The following is a 21,881-nucleotide window of genomic DNA, read 5'->3' as shown; positions in this document are numbered from 1 at the left end:
AAGCTTCCACCATAATTCTGAAAATCTACAATATCAGCATGAACAATCAGACTCTGAAAAAGAGCATGGAGAAGTTAACCTTGTTAAAAATGTAGTGGTTTAATGACACTGTTTCTCTCCCTCCCCTGCAAGGATAAGTTATTAATGAATCTTTCTGTTCAAACCTTTCTGGGCTATGCATGTCCACAAAGATTTGTTACTTCTGGGGCAACCAAGACCATCAAATGCACTTCTTTGTTATACCTGGAAGAGGTGGCTGAAATGTTTATTCCGAGTACATATCTGTATATATTTCCAGGTTAAATTTACTTTTCTTCAATTGAAACTGAATATGTCCGCTGAATGTAAGAAAAAATCTTTTAAAATATAGTCTATGGATTTTTTTTCTCTATTTTGTATATAAAACATGAAGTGCACTTTAAGGAGCAACTGAATTATTTGTATAGTTCATTCTGAAGAGTCTTGCATTATTCACTGTATTTCTTTGATGCCAGACTGCTGCTATCATGGTGATGCTCTTTGAGAAAGCAACAGCAAGCAAAAACTAAATAAACATTTGTTCTCCTTTATTAACTGAAAAGCTGTTGTCATGCTGTAATTAATTTTAGTTTTCTACTCTTTAGTATCTATATGTCTTGTAGACTTGCCTTCCAGCATATACCAAATGTGAACAGCCAAAAGTCACTGTTTCGGTGACAGATTAATGTGTTTGTTACATTCTTAAGTATTTCTTTCCATCCGTATGAAATAAGGGAAGATGTTGGAGATGCAGATGTTACATCTGTATCAGAGTGCTTGAGATTGGAATGATTTAAATGGGTTTTAATGTGAAGACCTTTCTTTACTTGTTTAAAATTTATACACTGCATTTGTGGAAAATTTAAAATCTATACTATCTTTCCAGTTGGTCCTTGTGTAATGTCACAGGGGTTACTGTCATTGAATGTGGTGTGAGGGAGGATGTTGAGTTGTGATTTACATGAAGAAATTGGATAACAAATACTGAGTTAGGGGATTGTGCTCCTACAGCAGTACATATTGGTAGAGTTTCATGGAGTGAGGAGTCAGGATGGTTCAGTGTCACCTTGCACAGAAGAAAGGGCATGCTGGTGCTCATTTTTTATGCTGGTAGTCTGAAATGGTTACTTAAATGTTGATGTCTCTTTTCTAGACAGAACTATATGTTTTTGCTATTGTTATGTCACATTGGCTGCTTTTGAGAGCTTTTCTCTATCTGAGGCCCGGGAAGAAGTGTGTCATGTAGGTGACATTTGTGATCATTGTCTTTGTCTGCTGAGAGTAGAAAAGCCTCCTGTTTTAAATCAATGTCATTGCAATACCATCTATCAGATGTGAATGGTGAAGTGGAATACTGCTCTGCTCAATCACAGAATTGAGTTGCTGTCCTTTACTGAGGAAGGTCACTTGTTTAAAACCTGAATTCCTGCATTGTAGCGCAGTGGGATGACATTACTTTAATTTCTTCTTAGGCTCACAGGTTAGTTTACAGAGTGAGTTATCTGGAAGAATCAATGTAGAAAAAATGTTCAGCCTCTCTTCTCATATAAATAGCATCATGTATCACGTCTTTGGAGTCTTGCACTTCCTCCATAAAATCCTATTTTTCTGTAGCTGTGATTGAAGCTGGTGGAAGATTTAAGGACACGTGAGTGAGCTGTGTTGCTGGGTGTTTTTGAGGTAAACGCTTTGCGTCGCAGCAGCATGGGACGGCACCGTCACTGCAGGCCATCTGTAGAGAGCACAGTAGAAAGAGCAGTTGCCTGACTCAGCTGCAAAGCTTCCAGGCACTGGAGCCAGATCTACCCTCCTGTGTCCTTTTTGAGTAAGGGCAACATGTGCCAATCTCCTTTTGCTGGTATGTGTGTGGGTTTGCTCCTCTGGATCTGTTCCTCTCCCACAAGCTGCTGCCTCCCCAGCTCCTTTTGTAGAGGCTGTTGTTGTTTTTATGAATTTTAGGTGCTTCTTGCTGATACAAATGTTGCTGGGTCCAAATCTTCGCTGCTTTTCCCATAATCTGTTGCAGATGGTGAGTTATGGCTTAGCCTCAGTATTTCTCATGGGAAACTTGTGTGCTTTCCTTTAAGGATAAGTGATAATGGACCGCTTCCATTGTCATATGTTATTTTGAAGATGCAGAATGTAGTGTGTAGTGTTCCATTCAGTCACCCGGGTTTCACTGTCACCTGGATGACCTTGTCAGCCAGCTGCTGCCCATGATACACAGAATGACCCACGCAGAAACAGACCCCTGTTGAAAACTCCCCTGCCTGGACTGGAAGTGAAGGAGCCAGCATTCCTCTTCCAGGTGCATTGTAGATCTCTGAAGTGCCAGCCATAGATGCTCTGATGTGCTTTGAGTCAATGTCGGAGAAATCGGTTATTTTTTTGTGGCACAAGTAAACATTTTCCCTAAGCCCTTTCATCTGACAGCAGCAAATAGTTATATTCAAAACTACCTCTTTGAGAAGTGCAGTGTGTGGTTTTTTTTCTTTCAATAAATTACAATTAGACTCTCAACCACAGGTTTCTGCTTTCCTTCATCCCAATTCAGTCCTGGCTCTTGCTCAGCTTCCTCAAATGTCGTGGGTTTTTCAGAAAAAAAGAGCTTCTGGACAGGCTGCTGGGCCATCTTTTTTAGACTGTGCTTTTGCCAAGATTGGACCAGATGATCCTTGAGATCCCTTCCAACCTGGTATTACATGTTCTGTGATTCTTAATACTGCAAAGGATGGTTTGAAATATGGGAAAAACTTAAAAGTATGTTGTCTTCAGTTAGCTGCTCTCAATTGAGCTCATCATTATCTAAAGCCAATACAAAATCCCTTGACCTGTGGTGTTTCCAAGCAACCGGTACTGACTGGTGAGGGAAGAGTGAGTTGTGGAGCAGCTGAGACCTCACTAGCTGCTGTGAAAGGGCCAGTGGCATCTGCAGGGTCAGGCAGGGAAGGAGGAGGTGACTGCCAGGATGGGATGCCTGCTTTGAGACTTGCCTTTAAATGGTCAGAAGGTGTGTACAGGTTGGTCTGAAGCAAAGATAGTGTTGTCATTGAGCAACAGAAAGTAAACTAATTTGTATTTGATGTGAAGGACATTTAAAATGTACTTAAATAGTGGCCTTCCCTGAATTTGGAAGTATGGAGGCATATTGCAGTAACATCAATAAGTTAATCTTTTTGATGTTTACATTGACATTGGCTTAGTAACAATAATGTGTACCTAAATTTGTTCCTAGTGGACAAGATTTGGTTTTTATTTTAATTGAAAACATACTTTTAGTTTCTAACATCTTTCAGTAGCAACATGGTAAACACTTCTTGAAGCTTATTTTTAAAAGTAAGAGCCAATTTATTCAATCTTTCCATGCCTTTTCTGATGGATCTATTCTAAAATTAAAAATTCTTTTTCCATTGTTGTCTGTTGGTTGTCCCTGAAAATCCAGGATGCAAGAAAAGGACTGTGGTGGTTTGATCTTAGCTGGACACCAGGTGCCCACCAAGCTACTCTATCACTGCCCTTCTCAGCTGGACCAAGGAGAGAAAATATAACAAAAGGCTCCTGGGTCGAGATAAGGGCAGTGAGAGATCGCTCAACAATTACTGTCACGGGCAAAACTGACTTGACTTGGGGAAATTAGTTTAATTTATTGCAAATTAAGTCAGAGTGGGGTAATGAGAAAATAACTAATCTTAAAACACTTTTTCCTCACCCCTCCCTTCTTCCTGGGCTTAACTTTGCTCCCAAATTGATGGGGAATGGGGGTTTGTTCATCACATGTTGTCTCTGCCTCTCCTTCCTTTTCAGGGGGAGGACTCCTCACACTCTTCCCCTTGTCCAGTGTGGGGTCCTTCCCATGGGAGACAGACCTCCATGAACTTCTCCAACGTGGGTCCTTCCCATGGGCTGCAGTTCTTTATGAACTGTTCCAGTGTGGGTCCTTTCCATGGGCTGCAGTCATTCAGGATCAGACTGTTCCAGCCTGGGTCCTCCATGAGGTCACAAGTCTTGCTAGCAAACCTGCTCTGGTGTGAGCTTCTCCCTCCACAGGGCCACAGGTCTTATGAGGAGCCTGCTCCAGCACAGACTTTCCATGGGGTCACAGCCCCCTTTGGGCACATCCACCGCATAAGGGTATCCAGGGGCTGCGGGTAGATATCTGCTGGCTGGCATCAGCTCTGTTGGACATGGGGAAACCTTCTAGCAGCTTCTCACAGAAGCCACCCCTTCAGGCCCCCACTACCAAAACCTCGTCACGCAAACCCAACGCAAGTGCGTAGAACATAAGCAGCTCTCAGAACTTGCCTTTATTTGTCCCCTCCTTTCCCCCAGCCCCTGTGTTCTTTATCATTTTTACTGAGCTTGTCTAGTAAAAAGGTGTACAGCCCTACTGGAAGGAATAGGACCTTACAATTCTGTTGAGGAAAAAAATTTAGTCTACAGGAAAAAAAAATAATCTTCTGTTGCATATCAAAAGCTACAACAGTAATGGTAAAGGACCTGAGGTGACTCTCAGGCTTTAGGCTGAACTTGAAAAACTGGTAATGAGGAGGGTGAGGTGGGGAGAAGACCGGAAAAAGAATAAAACTCAGACCCATAGGGAGCTGCTGCTCAATTGAATATATTGTGCTAGAGTTAAAAAATACTGAATTAATTTTGTCCTATATTTTTTCTAAATTAATTTTAAATAAAACCTATTAGTTCATAGGAGCAGCTTATGTTGCTTTTTTTCCTAGCGTGGTTTTATGCAGAACCATTCCAGTTGCTGTCAGCTGCTAAGAGATGCATTGACTGCATCTGTATTAGCATTTTGGCTCCGAACGGCAGCAGAGCTCTGCAGTGAGTCTCATCTCCTGTCGTCAGCCCCACGTACTGTTTGTTCGGATCACAAAGCACTGTTAGTGCCCATGGAGTTACTTCCTTCAGGGGGAATTAAGCCAGAGGCCTGCTCCAGGGGTGCATTCAGAGTGCTTGGACTCTTTTGGAGATGTGAAGGTTCAAATTAATGACAGGGGCTCAGGGCAGCTTCTAGCAGGCCTTGCGTGGCAAAGTTCTGCCTAGGGGACCAGGCTAAATCTAGTCCGACATAAAACCTACAAATGCCATGTACATCTGGGGACCTCGGCTTCAAATGGCGTCACCTGGTGATCCCTGCCTACCGCACTGTGTTACTTGCCGAGCTGCACATGGTCATACTGCTTCCTAAACTGCGTGTTGCACTGGAGAATTAGTTTTCTTTATAAATGAGTGAGCTTCAGTGTTAAAATACATCGTATAATTTAGTGTACAAGCATATTGTTAAATTTAAGGATAATTGGGTGTGTGGGGATTATGTGTATCCTCTCTTTACCCCAACCAAAGTTAGCACTTCTCCGAAGAGGAAACAACTTCGTAGTATTTTCTCTCCTTAAGGCAACTGCTTTTCTTTGTGGTGGAATTGATCTCAGAGTTCCTGTGCCATGGCAAAACTTTTCATGCCAAATCTTATAGCTTGAACTTAGTGTGTTACACCAAGTGTGAATTTGCAGTTGAGTAATTTTGGGTAATGAAAATGATTCGTTTGCATTTAATGTGTTAGATGCAGTGATCAAGTCAGATGAGTATTATGTCTTAGCATTACTATGCAAGTTTTACTGAATTTGATCTTCAACATCCACCGTTCCCTTCAGATGAATGCTGGGGACTTGAATGACGATACCTTCACGCATTCTTAGGCTGGTAATTTTTTTTGCCAAAACACCTCTAGAAATCAGTTCATGACTGCAGGCATACTTTGCTTTTTCCTTGTCTATCAGTGTTTCTGTGAAAAATTATTATTGTCTAGCATATGTTACCCTGGTGCTCTCCAAAATGTAAAACTTCCTCAGTTTGTCTGGTTGCCAAAGTCAGCCTGAGAGTGTGAACTCATCAAAGGTGGTGTCATTTCTGTGTTGTAAACTTGATTTTCCATTGTATTTGGTACTTATGTACTTTTGTATCTGCCTTTTTGTTTTTACCAAGTGCTGTAGTCAGGCAGATCATTCTTACCTCTGCTCTCCACCGTCTTCCATGTTTCCTTGCTGGTGTCTTCATCCTGGCTGTGTAGGTGCAGAATGCATTTAGTTTTATATAGGTGGAGAACACATATAGATGTGTATAGGGGGACAATAGAACTGAATTTGCTTCTCAGATTTGCTTCACAGCCCACATGAGGAGAAGCAGCAATTTCTCTTAGTGACTAAGTGGCAGCTCAGAGAAAGCTAGCAAATAGGAGGTCAGTGAATGGCGATATTTGGAAATCCACGCTGAAACGTAGGTGGCCCAAACACTGCAGCTTTCTTCCAGCTTTGCTCTCCCTCTGTTTTTGTTTACAAGTTTCCCCCGGACTTCCTGCCCAAGAATTTTTCCTTTCAGTCTGCTTAATAGGTTGGTGACAGCTGGCAGAAGGCACAGTTGGGCGATGATGCTCTTACTGAGAAACATGAAAATATTTTGCTGGTATCCGTATAAAGATGCAGATGCTTCTTATATCTGACACTGAAAATTAACTTTCATTGTTTCCTGACCCAATCCAATGCCAACCAGGCTGTTGTAACTCGTGATGCTGTGAAGCAGTTTTTGCTGATGCCTTCGGGTTCGTCAGCCTCTGCAGCTGACAAATTCTAAATGGAGGAATTGCCCCCTCCCTTTTTTTTTTTTTTTTTAAAGTAGATGTGGATTGTATTTTTTTTTTTTTTTTTAAAGTAGATGTGGATTGTATTTTTTTTTTTTTTTTTAAAGTAGATGTGGATTGTATTTTTTTTTTTTTTTTTAAAGTAGATGTGGATTGTATTTTTTTTTTTTTTTTTAAAGTAGATGTGGATTGTATTTTTTTTTTTTTTTTTGGTAAATAAGAGGTATGACTGATACTATTTTTTTTCTTTTTAGAGCTTATTCTTGAAACATCTATTTTTCGTAACAGGTTGTTTTGTGACTGGAAAGTAGTTAAACATCCTGGAAAAATATCTCCTGTGTTAGGGAGCACATGCGTATCTGGGTAAAATTCTAAAATTCTGTGCCTTCTCTGTGCCACAGCCACTCTTTCTGGCTGATCATGGGTGGGAAATCTGCAGTTTACCCTGAAACCAGGAAGGTTACCTGAAATTCCAGCACACTACTGGTATTTTTTGCCTTCAAACCTAGGAGAAGCAGGAGCTTCTGGGGAAACAAAAATGCAATGCAGTAACAATCTGCTGAGCACATAACTTCCACTGGGATGTGAATTGCTACATAAAGTTTGTCTTGTGTCATCTTTAGCTTTAGGTACTGCATGTGAGCTTCTGAAGCCCTGGGTATGAATTCATATTGGTCATAAAAACAGCTTTTTTCCCTTAATGCAGTTTAGGCTCTTACTGCCTTTAACAAAGGAATTTGAGTCCTTTTTTGGAAATAGTATGACAACTGAGAACGCTTGCTGCAGTTATGCAAGTAGTAATGTTAAGTTGAAACCTCAAAAATATCAACAAGGTGGTAATGCAGATGATTTTTCCCCAAGTATTATTTCATAACTCCAACAGGCTTGGCCTGGAACCTCAGCAGACTAAAAATATTTAAATAGCAGGTTCTAACAGCATCTTTCATGTGCAACAATTGGCCTAACGTGTCGATTTTCTTGTATATTTTACATATAGAAGTATATTTATTGATTTTGAAGTGTGTGTCCTGGTGCTGCTGCAGTTGCTGGTTCTGTTTCCATCATTGCTTTTTTGTCTTCCTGCAAAAATACACATTAGCAAATGAAATTGGGAAGAAGCTGAATGTAACGTATCCCTGTGTGGCATCTTTAGGGACAGCTGGGATGATCTGAAAGCAGGTTGCTGGCACAGATGTATAGACCCAGGGACATAGCTTCAGGGAGTTAGTAGCACCTACAAACCCCAAAGAATCTAAAGAGTTTGTTTGTAGTAGATGGTTATTATTGTAACACTGATTTTCTGTTATAGTCTTGGAGGGTATATATAAACCAACTCAAAGGAAAGCATTGTTTGGGGCCAATCCAGTTTTTACTTACTTTTTACTTAGTCTTCATTTGGCAGCTAGGGCACATTCCCTTGTGTTCTTTGGTGCTGCAGGGCAGTTGGAGTTGCACTTGGTGGGTTTTGCCCTTGTTCAGAGCTGAAAACCAAAGTACTGGTGCACAGGGTAGGCTCAGCCCTCATTGAATCTGCCCTGCATTGAAAACAAACTCATAATTTTTACAAAGCTCCCAGGTTTTCATAAAGCACCAATTTTTACAAAGTCAGAAGCTCCCATTCCTTAAAATATCATCGAAGTGAATCAAATCTATGTCTGTCCTAAATGACCTTCTGATAAAGAAACAGTTGTGCCTTGTCCCAATACCCAGCGCTTGATGTGCCTTTGGGGTCTGCAGGAGCACAGCTCTTGCCCACCAGCAGGGCCTCTGCACTGCACCCCATGGAACCACGAGGGTGACAGTGGTGGGAAGGGGCGAGGGACAGCTGTGTGTGCTCCCGTGGGAAGAACAGCCCTGAGAACACAATTGCTAGGAATGGACTCTGCTGGTTTGACAGTGCTGTCCTTGTACCAAAATAATGGGGGAAAAAATCAATCCTTGCCAAGTAAAACAAGTTCAAACAACCTCTACTCCCAAACCCTGCTTGGTTTTTGGTAGTGTTGTTCCACAGGGGCTTCCCATGTCTGCCTGAAACCACATCTTCTCACATCCCGGTGGACAGCAGTGCGCCAGGGACAGTCTGTGCTGTGAATGTTACCTAAAACCAACCCTTCATCTTTTGGTGTGCAGGGTCTTTCTCTTTGTTCCACTCTGGGAAAAATTGCACGTTATCTTGTAACATAATGTATGATAGTCCATGCAGAGAGTCGACATTGTGGTCTTGAAGCAGATCACCTTTGTGAGTGAAGCGTCTGTGCTCTTCCCTTAAAGTGGGACTTTTTGAGTACAAACTCTGGTCTGATCTTGCCCAGGGTGTATTTGGAGATCATCTGATCTTTGTATATCTTCTAGTGATTGTGTAGTAGTGTGATTCCTTGATATTTACATCAAAACATGTAAATTTTTAAAAAATATTCCAGTTTTCCTATGAGCCTCATATCTGTTCTTACTGGCTTGCAGGCCAAAGCTTGCTGTGCTTCTTCTCACTACCATGTTGAACCATGTTTGCTTTTACTCTTAACACTGAAGAAATCCTGATGCTTTTAAAAGAATTGTCTTTTAAAATATTTTATATTTGTATACAAACTGCTAATAAACATGGCATTTAGGCAATCTCATTTTGTCTTCATTATGCTGAAAATGATTAGAGCGATTTCCGCTTGGTGTAGAGCAAGTAGCTTGCAGATTAGATGTATTGCATAGTATATGAGAGACTTTGAGCCATCAATTTTGTAGTATTAATTCTATTTTCCCTAAAAACAGCATGACAAAGTGGGAAGATACCTTTTGCCTGCTGTTTTGTGCAGCATTATAGTGTATCTTTTTTAAATTCCATTTTATCTGGGAGTCTTTGTTCACCAAGTTAGTCACAGCTGATGATATAGGATGTCTGTGTGTCAAGTTTTGAAACCACTTTAAAAGACTGAATGAAAGCAAGACCCACAGTGTGTTCTCCTATTAATCAACAGGCGAAAAATATTCCAGTTATGCAAACAATTGTACATAGATACTGCTACTTACTGTTAGTCTTGCTGACACTAGCAAAAATTATTCTTGAGAAACTCTGAAGTTTATGCAGAGGCACTCTATCTCTAATTCCTGGAAAACAACAAGACTTTACTGCACGGTGGAGGTAAAAGAGTCTGCATATCTTGCTGGAGGAATTTTGTTGTTACCACTGACAGATTATAAAATAAATCAAAACAGGTTCTGGTTCTCCATAGGCATTCTTCTTTGTGCAAATATAAGTAAACTGCTTCCATGCTGGTTTTACGTTGATGCTAATGATTATATCTGATGCAAAATTGTGAAGAATCATACTTTATTGTGAGGTACTTTATTATGTCTGAAACTCCAGAGTGGCTGGAACATAAAAATTCACATAGGCTGTATGTGAGTCCTCCAGAAATTGGAAGATTTGAAAACTGTTATGAACATCAGCTTTCATAATCTTCAGTTCTCATAATAAAACACTACTTAGAATCATAGCCCAAGTGATTATTGTCTGTTCTCCATGTTTTTAAATAGTAAATTATTACTAATTCAGCCAGTAATAATACTTAAGAAGGGGCCTTTGTCCCTGTCTTCTGGACCACAGACAAGAACCGTATGTCTACTACACTGTGGATTTTCACACTTTGGTAAAAATGGCCATGCTGCGTCAGGCAAAGTCTGTCTCACCACCGTTCTGTCTTGACAGTGCCCAATGCAGAGTGGATCATAACTGTGCTTTTGGTTTTGCATCTGCCATGTTATACAGCCCTTTTCCTGTCTTTTCTTGAAATAATCATGTTCCCTATCTACCTTCATTGTGCCATTTTTGATTTTATGAAACTTTCATTGTATTCCACATTACTAATCCATCTTCTTTCCTCTAGCTTGAAGAATGGTGTACTTGATTTCTTGCTTTCATCTGTAGCTAAAGCAGAGGCCTGTTATACTACCAAATGCAGGATTACACTAAACAGACTGTTAATATTATCTTGTTGTGAATCCAGACATAAGTACACTAATATGGTATAATTGTATATGCATTTTAATACCCAGGGGCCCAGTAAAATTAGCATTGCTGCTGCTGTATGTTGGAACTGTTCCATTAATATGTTGGAACCGTTCCATTAATTTGACTGTTCTTTTTGCCTTTTTCCTCAATCTTTCCCCATTTCTACCATATTCCTTTTTTGAGATGAGGGGGAGAATGCAAAGGGGACCAGAACTATGTACAGCTCTTAACAATCAAAGAATCACAGGATGGTTTGGGTTGGAAGGGACCTTTAAAGATCATCTAGTCCAACTTGCCTGCCATGGGCAGGGACATCTTTCACTAGATCAGGTTGCTCAAAGCCCCATCCAACTGACCTTGAACGCATCTGGGGATAAAAGCCCCATCCAACTGACCTTGAACGCATCCCGGGATAGGGCATCCACAGCTTCTCTGGGCGACCTGTTCCAGTGTCTTACCACTCTCACAGTAGATAATTTCTTCCTTACATCCAATCTAATCTACTCTTCTAGTTTGAAACCATTACCTCTTGTCCTATCACTACAGTCCCTGTTAAAAAGTCTTTCTCCATTCTATCTTATACTACCCCTTTATATATTGAAAGGCTGTAACAAGGTCTTTGTTAATGCTACGTCATATTTCATGCCAGTTATGGGAATTGTCACTTGAGTATTTTACACTTCCTGATTTCAATATTGATTTCTGTTCTCTGCAGAGGTTATAATATCAGGGAAAATACCTGTCAGTCTAGTGTGACTGACAGGTTCTTGATTAATGAAGCCTAGGACTGAAATTGTGAGAAAGAAGGCATGCATCTGCTGTTGGTGGTATGGAGATGGCCAAGTTCTCCACGATCTGTTTGGAAGGATGCTTTTCTTTTTTTTTTTTACTACCGCGAAGCACCAAACTAACTTTTTCATGGAGTTGTAATAGCCAGTATGAGCACAAATCTTAAAATGATATAGGTTTCATGTAAGAATCATGTAGATGACTTGTGAAGATTTGCTAATCCAATCTGTAATCAAAGCAGGACAAGTCAGAGCAGGTTGCTCAGGAACTTTTTCAGTGAAGTTTTGGCCATGATGTGTCTGTATCTCTCTTTCTGTGTTTGCATTTCATGTGTTTTGTTCCATGGTGCAAAATAAAACAGACTCTACATCTTGTTCAAGTTATCTGTGTTCCAGCTTGTCTGTTGCCTTTTTTCCTGCCCCTTCCCATCTCTGAGGAGCCTGTGTCCATCTTCTCTTTGGCCCTCCACTATAGACAGCTATAGACAACAGAGGGTTTTTGCTTTACCTTCTCCTTTAAAGCTGAACAATCCCAGCTGTTTCAGCATCTCCTCATATGTCGTGTGCTCCAGCCCTGTCCACTTTGGTGGTTCTCCAGACTCATGCAGCAATGGGGTGTGCTGCTTGGGCTGTGGGTCTCACAAGTGCTGGGTAGAGGGGGAGAACTTCTTCCTTGACCTGCTGGCAATGCTCCTGCTCTTCCTCCCAGGATGTAGTTGGCCGCCTCTGTTGAAAAACATGCTGTTGTTGAGTGGTTATGGTTGTCTTTGAGCCCTTTGTGTTCCTGATAGAAGATGTAAATACTAAAAATGTAGTGAACTAACTAACTAGTTCAGTGAAATGTTTGAGTGTGTATCTGTCCTTCCGTCTTCAGCAGAACTCAACTTTGTACTCAAGTTTAAATGCTTCAGTTTAAAAAGAAAATAAAATGTTGAAGCAGTTTCTTAAGACTTAAGATTTTTAGTTTCAGACTGGTCTGCTGTGCTGTCATCTGTACATCCACTGATGGTGCTGTCTTGTTGTTAGGAAGCCAAAGTTAAAGTACTTTAAAGTATTTTTCTCCTATATGGTAGTTTTGGAACGCAACCGAGTTGTGCTAAAATTATACTGATTTCAAAACAGCTTTTAAAAATCTGTTTAAATATGGACCTCATCTCCAATTTAATTTTTTTATTTACTTTTATTTTCAATAAAGCTCTTATGCTAACGGCATCTGAAATTTAAAAAGTGAGAGGAGTTTTTCAGACCCCTTAAATAAATTGGCTTTTAAAATTATTTTTTTTTTTATGGAGATCTTCTAAACTAAATGTTCTGTTAAAAAAGTTAAAGAAAAAGAGTCAACATGCAAAAGATTGTATCCAAAAGTTCCCGTGGAGACTTTCATTGACCTTCAGGCTACTTTCTCAGTTCTATTATATTTCCCCTTTTTCCCCTTCCCACCTGGGAACTTGTCCCCCTGTCTCATTCTTTTTAGGGCAAGGAGTAGAAATTTGTTTTCACTATTAAACCACTGACTTAGGGCAAGAACAGGGATATTTCATTTGGAAACAAGAAATAGAGGGGGGGAAAAAAAAGTAAAATTTTTGGCAGAAAAAAAAATGCAAAAAACGTAAGGCTTGAAGTGTGTTGCCCAGGAAATAAAGTACAGTATCTGTATGGGTGTTAATACGGGAACAGCTGGGAAGATCAGCTTGAGAGTAGGTTACTGACTGGGTTGGAGGGAACTCTGAGTCACCAGGATTTTTGGTGCTCTTTTAATTGAAAAACAACAGCAACACCACCACCAACACACAAGCACACCAAAGCAGTGCTCCTGAAACTCCCATGACTGCAGTTTTCTTTTAAGTGTCTTTCCTCAACTTAAAATTAAAGAAACAAAGCTTTCTAATTGCAGATTGCTAAATGCTGTGCTCTGCGCTACACTTCATGACTTGATGAGACAGTGGAGTGGGAGGTTCTTCAAGCTCTTACAACATTTGGCTTATTTTGGTTGTGCCTGTGTAATGTTTGCTCTGTTATCTTACCTTTCCTCATCTGCTTTCTCCAGCTTTAAATGAGGGTCACGTTACTGTTCCCTATGTAAAGGGGTTCTAGAGCAGAGCATGAAAAGAAACATCTGCTTTCTAAAACTGCATCGCATGCTGCAAGTATGCATAAGTCTGCCTTGTTATCTATTGCTTTATTTCTAAGGTGCTTACCACAGCTAGAAGGAAATCACAGTGTGATCCTTGTTTTTGCTGTCCCTACCCCAGTTTTCCTATCAAAGAAACAGGCAAATGCCCCCTCCCTCATTCCCCGACTCCTCAGGTCTGACAGTTCTGCACTGGAGTCCCACTTCCACACACATGGACTCTCGGTCATGCTGACCGCTTCTCTCAGCTCCCACTGGCATCATGTAAATAGCCATTCTTTTCTGTTTGTTACTTGTTTTGTCATGGTTTATCTAGTTTTAAAGGTCTTCATGACAGTAGTTTCTGTTTTCTACAAAGAACATGTCTTACAAAACCAAAACGCACTCCTTTTCTTGCTTCCCCTCTTGCCACTGCTTCTTGTCCTATTCAAAGCTATTCTTAAGTGCTGCTGCCTTTGTGCAAGTACTCAGTCATATAGATTTTCCGTCACCCAAGCTTTATATCAAAGAATGTGGAATCAAGGTAAAGATTTTTTTTTTTTCCTTTTACAGATAAAAGAAAATTGTTTTGTTTTCAGGCTTCCCAAAAGACCAACCCAATGTGCTGTCAAAACAAAACCAAACTTTTATTCTTAATGTTTCTGTTCTCGATGTGTGGATTTAAAAGATCATTTGGAGAGACCATTTATTTGAAACTTGGGCTTCCTGAGCAAACAAAAAGCCCCTTTCAATTCAACTAGGCATGGAAAAACTCTTTGCACTACTTAACTTTCTAGAACCAAAACCGTTATGTCTAATTAGCTTTAATTTGCTTTTAGAGGAGGCTGTCTTGTTATATCATTGGGCGTATTTGCTGTGGGAAACTGAAAAATACCAAGACTCAGTCATTAGGCAAGCTGATAGTCCTTTCTCAGACTTGACTCATGGGGATCTAGGCTGTTAAAAAAAAAAAAAATAGAAAAGAAAAAAAAAGAAAGAAAAAAGACTCAAACAAGCTTTCTCAAAACATTAGAGAGAACTATATGAGGTAGGAAGTTTCCTCTGGTGCTGGGAGTGATTCTTCCAATGTTCCTGAAAACATTGAGATGGAAGAGCTTGGTACTTGGATAAAATTGTTTTATATTTTCTCAGAATAAATAATGCAGTTTTGATCTTAAAGATTTGGTAAATTTTACGGGAAAGGAAAAATGGATGAATTTAATGCTTCTAGAAAATAGTCATGTAGTGGGCCAGGAATGGGAAAGGGTGTTTATTTAGTGTATCATTCATATGCAGAAAATAATAGCTAGCTCTAAGTACTTTAGGGGAGGAGTCTTAGGTGGAGGAATGTTCTGCAGATAATGCAGAGAAAGCTGGGCTGGCAGCTGTCATTTTGTAAGGAAAGGCAAGAAATGTTTTCCATGTCTGTCTTCTGTTATCCTGATCACCAGCCCGACATCTCTTTTTTTTGTCCCATTTCTAACTGTAGATCAGTTCTTTGAAGGTTCACCTGGATGGAAGAGAGTGTATTGACTGGCATCAGGACAAGAATGGGTCTGAGAAACTAAAATGAAAGTTGAGCTTAATTGATGCTAAACTGATGAGTGACTGCCTTGTTGCTTGGCTGAGCCTGCCTTTTTGGAAACACTCCTCTACAGCTAGAGCACAAAATGCTGGCAGGAGCCCGACATGGTTTAAGCTGTTGCTACAAGCTGTTACCTAGATTAGCTGGCAAAAGAATGTTTGAACCTGTAAATGACTTTGGCAGAGCCCAGTCTCTAACCATAGTTGCTTGGCTGTGAAATTTTGCCAACTATTGTACTAATAATTTGAGGGATGGGGGATCACAAAGTTTCCAGGCACCAGATGTCTGCCTGCGTTTGCTGGGGGATTTTTGGGTTGGCTTTATGTCTATCTACAATATTTTTATTTCCTTGAATTGCGTACACTACATTTTCAGGAAGAGATACTGAGACATTACTCATACCTATTCTTCTGCTTTTTAGCTTTCCTTATTTAAACTCCTTTTAGAACTAGGGCTTATTTGTTTTGTTGTTTTTGAAAAGTTATCTTTTAGTTGGCAGTGGATCACACCTAAGCTCCAATGATCACCATACAATCCATTTTACCTACAGAGGAAAATCAAAATGCCGTAACAGGTGATTCACAATTTCTTAGCCTAACTTACTTTTGGGTTGTGCTTAGTAACAGAAACATCACCTAAAATATAGGAAGCTGGTGTTAAAAGTTTCAGATAACCGCTCATAAAATGTAACGTTTGGAAAGCATCAGCTGCTTTCCAGAAATAATGATGTGACAAGAACAGCTCCTCCTCTCCTGTATAGCTTAGTGTAAGCTAATAGTTTTGTTTCGGATGTGAAGCCAAACTTTGAAATTCTATTTTTGCCTTTTGCTTATAAGGATGAATGTCTAGGTAGGTAGGCAGTTTAGAGCAGGATAAGAAAAAGACAGACCACAGCGATCCACTTCATGTATCACCACTTCATGTAATGTCACCTTCTGCAACAGCAGTATCCTTATTTTCCCATTGCTCTTTATTTATTGCTGCCATTTGGCACTCTCCCTAGAGCAAACCTCAGCTGCCCTTTACTGTAGCATATTTTGAACCCTTGTGAACATATATATTAAGGAAATTTACTTCAGATAAAGTAAATATATGAAACCACAGCACAGGAAGTCCAACCAAATCTAGTCTCATTAAATTAATCATGACATTAGGAGGTCTTATCCTTTTGACTTTTATTCATGGATTAGAAGGAGAAGAACAAACATCTCAGTGGTTTCTCAAGTTCAAATGAAGTGGTTCAAATGGAATGTTTTTAAATCTCATAGCTGAAGAGAAAACAGCAGCAAATAAGGCAGAAGTATGATGAACAACAAATACTGACTTTTGGAGACAAATATCTATTTTTTCCATTGTAAAAATTGTGGGGTTTTTGGTGATGTTATCTTTTTGCATCATCTGTTTCCCTCTAGTTCTGTGGGACATTAAGTTGCTCCACTTGAGCAGATTTAATGATTTTATTTTTTTATTAAATCAGATTTAATGATTTTATTGTTTTGTGCTATTTTAATTTATTGTAATAACTTGCAGCAGATTTAGTGGTTATCAGAAATTCCTGAAGTACAATTTCAGTTTTCAGAAGACAAATGTATTTTAATTCTGAAAACTTTGGGTTTTAATTTTTCAATTTAGACCCATTCTTTGTTGTTAACACTGTGTTTTGCTTAGAGTTGTTTAGTTTTAAGGCTGTAATATATGAACACAACAGAAAATGGGTGGCAGAATTGACGATAGGAAAATGCAAAAGTAGTAGTTAATTTTAGGACTGGAAAATTTAAAAAAAAAGCTTCACAGTAGTTTCCTATTTTAAAACCAGCTGCCTTGCAGTCAAAGTGCTTTCGTTTTTTTTAGTGAAGTTTGTAAAGCTCCTTTAATATAGAGATTAATGATTTCTTTCATTCCATTTATTGGTTTGTAAACCTGAAGGGCTGTGAATTTTATGAAAGAAAATCCTTTAATTTTGCATATGCCTGTTGATATGTGCGGTTGCCATGGTACAGATTTGGAGTGAAACATTTATTTCTCTGACTTGAACCAGTATGATGATTTTCTGCATCATGTTTCGGATGCAACTAATCAAAAGTCTGAAAACTTACAAATGCTTATGGAATTTAACTGACTGGTTGCTGTAAAGATCTGAAGTCTAAAGTTCTCAAGTAAAGCTCTAGACTTGACTTACGTGATCTTAACCTTTCTGAGAGCCTCACTTCAGGCGTACAAACTGATTTGAGTGATGAAGTTTTGTTGAGAGTTCATGACTCCCTCGGAGTTGCAAGCCATTGTCTGGGAGCAGCTGCTTCAATTTCTAGCTATTCATTTTAATGCCTTCTTTCCAATTGTTTTGTACAATGCTGTATTGTGAACGGAGTTTTATATAACTTTCATCAAATAGCTGAGTAGATCAGGAATTGCTAAAAACTTTGCATCAGTTCCTCAGGCCATTTCTGCTTCCTTTCCTATTACTCCGTGAGCATAGTCATTGATGGTGGACTTCAAGATTTAGGTCAGCTGAAAGGTCCTTTGAAGATAAGATGGATTTTGAACTCCATTAAGGACTTTATGGGAAGTTTATGAAGATACCTCAGATGGGGTTCATGACAGATGCTGCAGAATTGATTGTCAGATAAAGGTTTTTAAGCCCGAAGCCTCCATACTTAGTTGCGATACCGAGTATAAAAACCTGAGGGCTATTGTATGTGAATTAAGGTTCATGGTTGGCTTTGCTAATAAATCTTTTGCCTTTGTGAAGCTTGAATTCGAGGAGAAATCTAAGAGTCTCCAAGAGTCAGAAATCCAATCTGTCTGAGCTCCAGATTGTCCCTAGCTGAGAGCGAGTGCTGGTTTTGTTGGTTTTCCACTGAGGAAATGCCACTTTTACTACTGAACCCTTTGATATACTTGCCTACCTGGTGATACCATGCGTCTTGCTTTAGAATATCATACCAGATATATATACTGGCTCCACTTGTAAATTTATTTTACTCAAATAGAGACATTTTGAAGGCAGTGTTGTGGCTTTATGGCAGGACAGGTGGGACTGTGTAGTTTGAACATTAACGTTACTTGAAAACCAGCTGGAAGTTTCATCAGACTGCATTCTACTATTAGTAATAATGAAGAAAAGTTAAGTGATGAACAGTTGAGGCATGAATTAGAAATACCATAATTTTTTAATGAAACCAAGTTTTTCTTAGGCAGGTCTGATTATCTTTCAATGAAGAAAATGTTATCTAAACCCTCTTCTTGAGTTCCACTATTGAAACTGTTCACAGAATTTTCTGCTTTCTGACTTTGAAAGTCTTTGCATGTAAATCATTGTTCTCTAACAGGCCCATGTAGGCTTATATACTGAATCAACACATTTAATATCACATTTAATGTTTTCTGTATGTTCAGGAAAGACTTTGAAAATGTGAAAGTGTAAAAGTGTAGATCCTGTGATCCTCTTCACCTTTTTTTTTTTTTTTTTTTTTTTTTTTTTTTTTGGCAACTATTTTGACTTATGCATATTGTGATCTCTGGTAGGTGTGAGAAGATGTGTAAAACACAAAGTTTTTCACCAGACTGTGTTCTGCCCTAAACACCACTCTGGGCAGAAAGAAATTCAAGTAATTAAGGGAGTCAAGGATTTTAAATTTTTGCCTGATACCATATACCTATATTAGGTTGGGTTTTTCATATGGGATATTTTGAATATTTAAAGTTAACAGAGAAGAAAACTTTATTTGCTAGAAATTTTTGGTTATCTCTTCATTGAGAAACTTGTTTCTGCTTTTTGAATGCATCCTCATACCATTGCTACCAAAGGTATGGAAAAAAAATTAATTAATTTATGCTCCCTCTGCTGGCCTTACAGCTGTGCAGAATAGATCTATCCCATACCTTCAAAGTATCCACACTTGAGACTGGTTTGTGGAAACTGGGGCGCTAGAGAAAACACTTTATCTGCAAGATCCAGATCTGAACAGTGAATAATGGCCTTTCTGAAATAACCTCTCAATAACAGTGGGAGCTTTTAGAAAGGAAACAACAATGATATTTTGTGATAACTTTGAGTACATTCAGTTGCAGCAGATATGCAGTCTGTAAGTGTGATTTAGGAGAACTGTACATTTGCCACCAGTAGTAAACACTATGTACAGAAATGGTTTATTTTTTTTTTTGCCTGGGCTTCCTGAAAATCTTTGTACAGTGCAGAAAAGCAGAACTGAAATGATCAAGTTTTTCAAAAATAATTGAAATAATCCAAGTTTGTTTGAAACTAGGGTGCAAAGCCTGTTATACCTGGGAACGTTGTCTTGATAGCAATCACTTAAGAACTATTACGTATTCTTTTGTTGTTGTTTTTTTTTTTTTAAGCTGGACCTGTGATCTGCAGAATGCTAACATACCCTCCAACTCGAAGAGCCTTAATTGTGGGTTGTGGTCTGCAGATGTTTCAACAACTGTCAGGGATTAACACCGTCATGTATGTATTTACTGCTTGCTTCTCTTTATAAAATATAAGAAAAAGACAATTAGACCAGTAGCAGTTGTAGACAGGCTTCTGGACAAAATCTGAATGTGAAAAATTGAGTGGGAGCACTGAAATGCTGGTTTGAAATCCAGATATTGACATATTTGGCATCTCAGAAAATTGGTACAAGAGAATGTTAGTATAAGGGCAAACATTTATGTAGAGATGTGAATGCAAACTGTACTCTGGGAGATGTGTTGTTATATGTTAGGGTTTATGGTCAAGCCTCTTTATATCTAGATAAGAAAGTACAATTGCAGTTTGAATTTATGTGCAAATAGATCCAAACACTGCGAGGTTTAGACTGTTGACCATGTAAATGAGATGGAAACTTACTTGAAGTGCTAAAGGAGATAAGATGTGGAGGGAAGAAGCATTTCCTGTTATTACACAGTTCTGTTACATGTATGAAGGCTCAGTAAATGCAGAAATGAAGAATATATTGGGTGTTCTGAGAAGCTGTCAGCTCACAAGAGGAGTAGCTCTTGGCAAGTGTGCAGTGCACAAGACCTAGTTTAAGATTAAATTACTGTTGAGCTACCCTACAAGAGTAGCTGTAACAAATATGATTTCCATATTGTTTTAAGAGCAAGTGTAAAATATATTGCAGTAACATCTTATGAAGAGAACTACACCTAAGGGAGCAAGCTTGTTAGGAAATATTTAAAAGGAACAGCCAAAAGGATAAAGCTTTTAGTGGTATCAAGAGCTACCATACTAAATGTTAAATACCTGCCATCTATCACAAGGAGGGGAAAACCAACCAAACTCAGTATTGTTAAACTGCAAAGGAGGGAAATCTGTAACAGGTAAAGAGAGACTTTATAAAGTAGAAATTGTAACCAGATGTGGGAACCAGGGGAATGTGTAACTGCTATGTTATGCGTGAAAACCAGAAGACAGGCCCAGAGGAGCTTGGAGAAATTCTTCAGGCACATCAGAAGCAAAAGACCTAATAATTTCCATGCCCAGTAATGAAGTTGTGAGAATACTGGCATAAGATAAATCTTTAGCAGCAAATCTTACAAAGATTCTTTTTGTGTCTGTGCTAATTATGGAGGGTGTATGGAGGTTCCTGCACCGCAGCTTACTTGAGATGCCTCAGATGATCTGTTTCAAATTCAATTGTTAGGGGAAGAACTTTCAGAACAAGCTGATCAAAATGAATAATGACAAATTGCTTGGACTAATCAGGGTACACCCAACAGGTCGGGAGTCATTCAAATACATAATCACTGAATTTGGAAATGTAGCATAATCTGCATGAAGCTAAAGCCCAGCAAGTGGTGGTGTTTTTCTGTTCTTGTCAAAATGAATTTAAACTGTCATAGAATCAAATGAGAAGATGTGTGTGTTCATCAAATGAACATGGAGAATATAAAATTATAAAGAAGAGCCAACATGATTGTTGTAGATAGCTTATAGCTTGCAGTTTGGTTGGATGTGAATTCAGTCATGTTAGAACTATATATCCCATATACTCCATCCTACTCCATGACAGCTGCTGCCAAAGTTTCTTGAAGAAACCAGATGGTCACAAAAGTAGGAGAAAAGCTCTCTCAGGTCAATAACTTTTTAAGGTAGGAAAAAAGAGGGTAAGAATAAAAGATCAGTTATCACAAGCCAAGAATAGACCCCTACGGGCATCTATGTGGAGATCTTTGCTGCAATAACAGTCTGTGAAAAGGGGCTAAGTAGCAAATAACAGCTTGTGCTCATACACCATTCTCTATATTAAGACCCCCAAATTTGTGAACCCGAACAGTCATGGAATGACGATACAAGATAACAAATTAACAAAATGTCAAGTGCATTAACTATACAATGTTATACAATAATGCTTGCAGGGGGGAACTGGCTGATGCGCATGGCAGTCTAAATTGTTACTACTGAAAATAGAGGCCTTGAAGTTGCGTTATAGTTCTATACAAACACCATGATGGCATCCATGACCCATCTGGAATAGTACAAACAATTGCAGATATCCTTTCTTTTAGTAAGGATAAACCACATTACATATGGGGAAAGAGATGCTTGTATTTGAACAGGATGGTTAGGACTCTGCAGCTTGGAAAAGAAATGAGTTAGAAATGCAAAGGTGTATAAAGCTACTAATGTTAGGGACAAGATGGAGAGAACGTGATTATTCATCATGTCTTATAGCCCAGTTTTGATGACTCCGAGCTCTTACCCAGCAGTAGGTTTAAAATAA

General features: G+C 39.1%; 1 protein-coding gene across 2 annotated transcripts in view; it reads left to right on the top strand.

Moving 5' to 3' along the window:
• The window catches only part of SLC2A13 (solute carrier family 2 (facilitated glucose transporter), member 13), a 155,410-nt gene that overhangs the window by 51,132 nt on the left and 82,397 nt on the right, over positions 1–21,881 (top strand). For both annotated transcript variants that reach the window (XM_014963998.1, XM_014963997.1), the window contains exon 4: positions 19,513–19,621. In XM_014963998.1, the coding sequence (XP_014819484.1) occupies positions 19,513–19,621 (109 nt within the window). The remainder of the gene's footprint in view (positions 1–19,512; positions 19,622–21,881) is intronic.

Source organism: Calidris pugnax, unplaced genomic scaffold, assembly GCF_001431845.1.
Source record: "Calidris pugnax isolate Ruff unplaced genomic scaffold, ASM143184v1 scaffold44, whole genome shotgun sequence".
NCBI lineage: Eukaryota > Metazoa > Chordata > Aves > Charadriiformes > Scolopacidae > Calidris > Calidris pugnax.
This window is presented reverse-complemented; position numbering and strand designations above follow the sequence as displayed.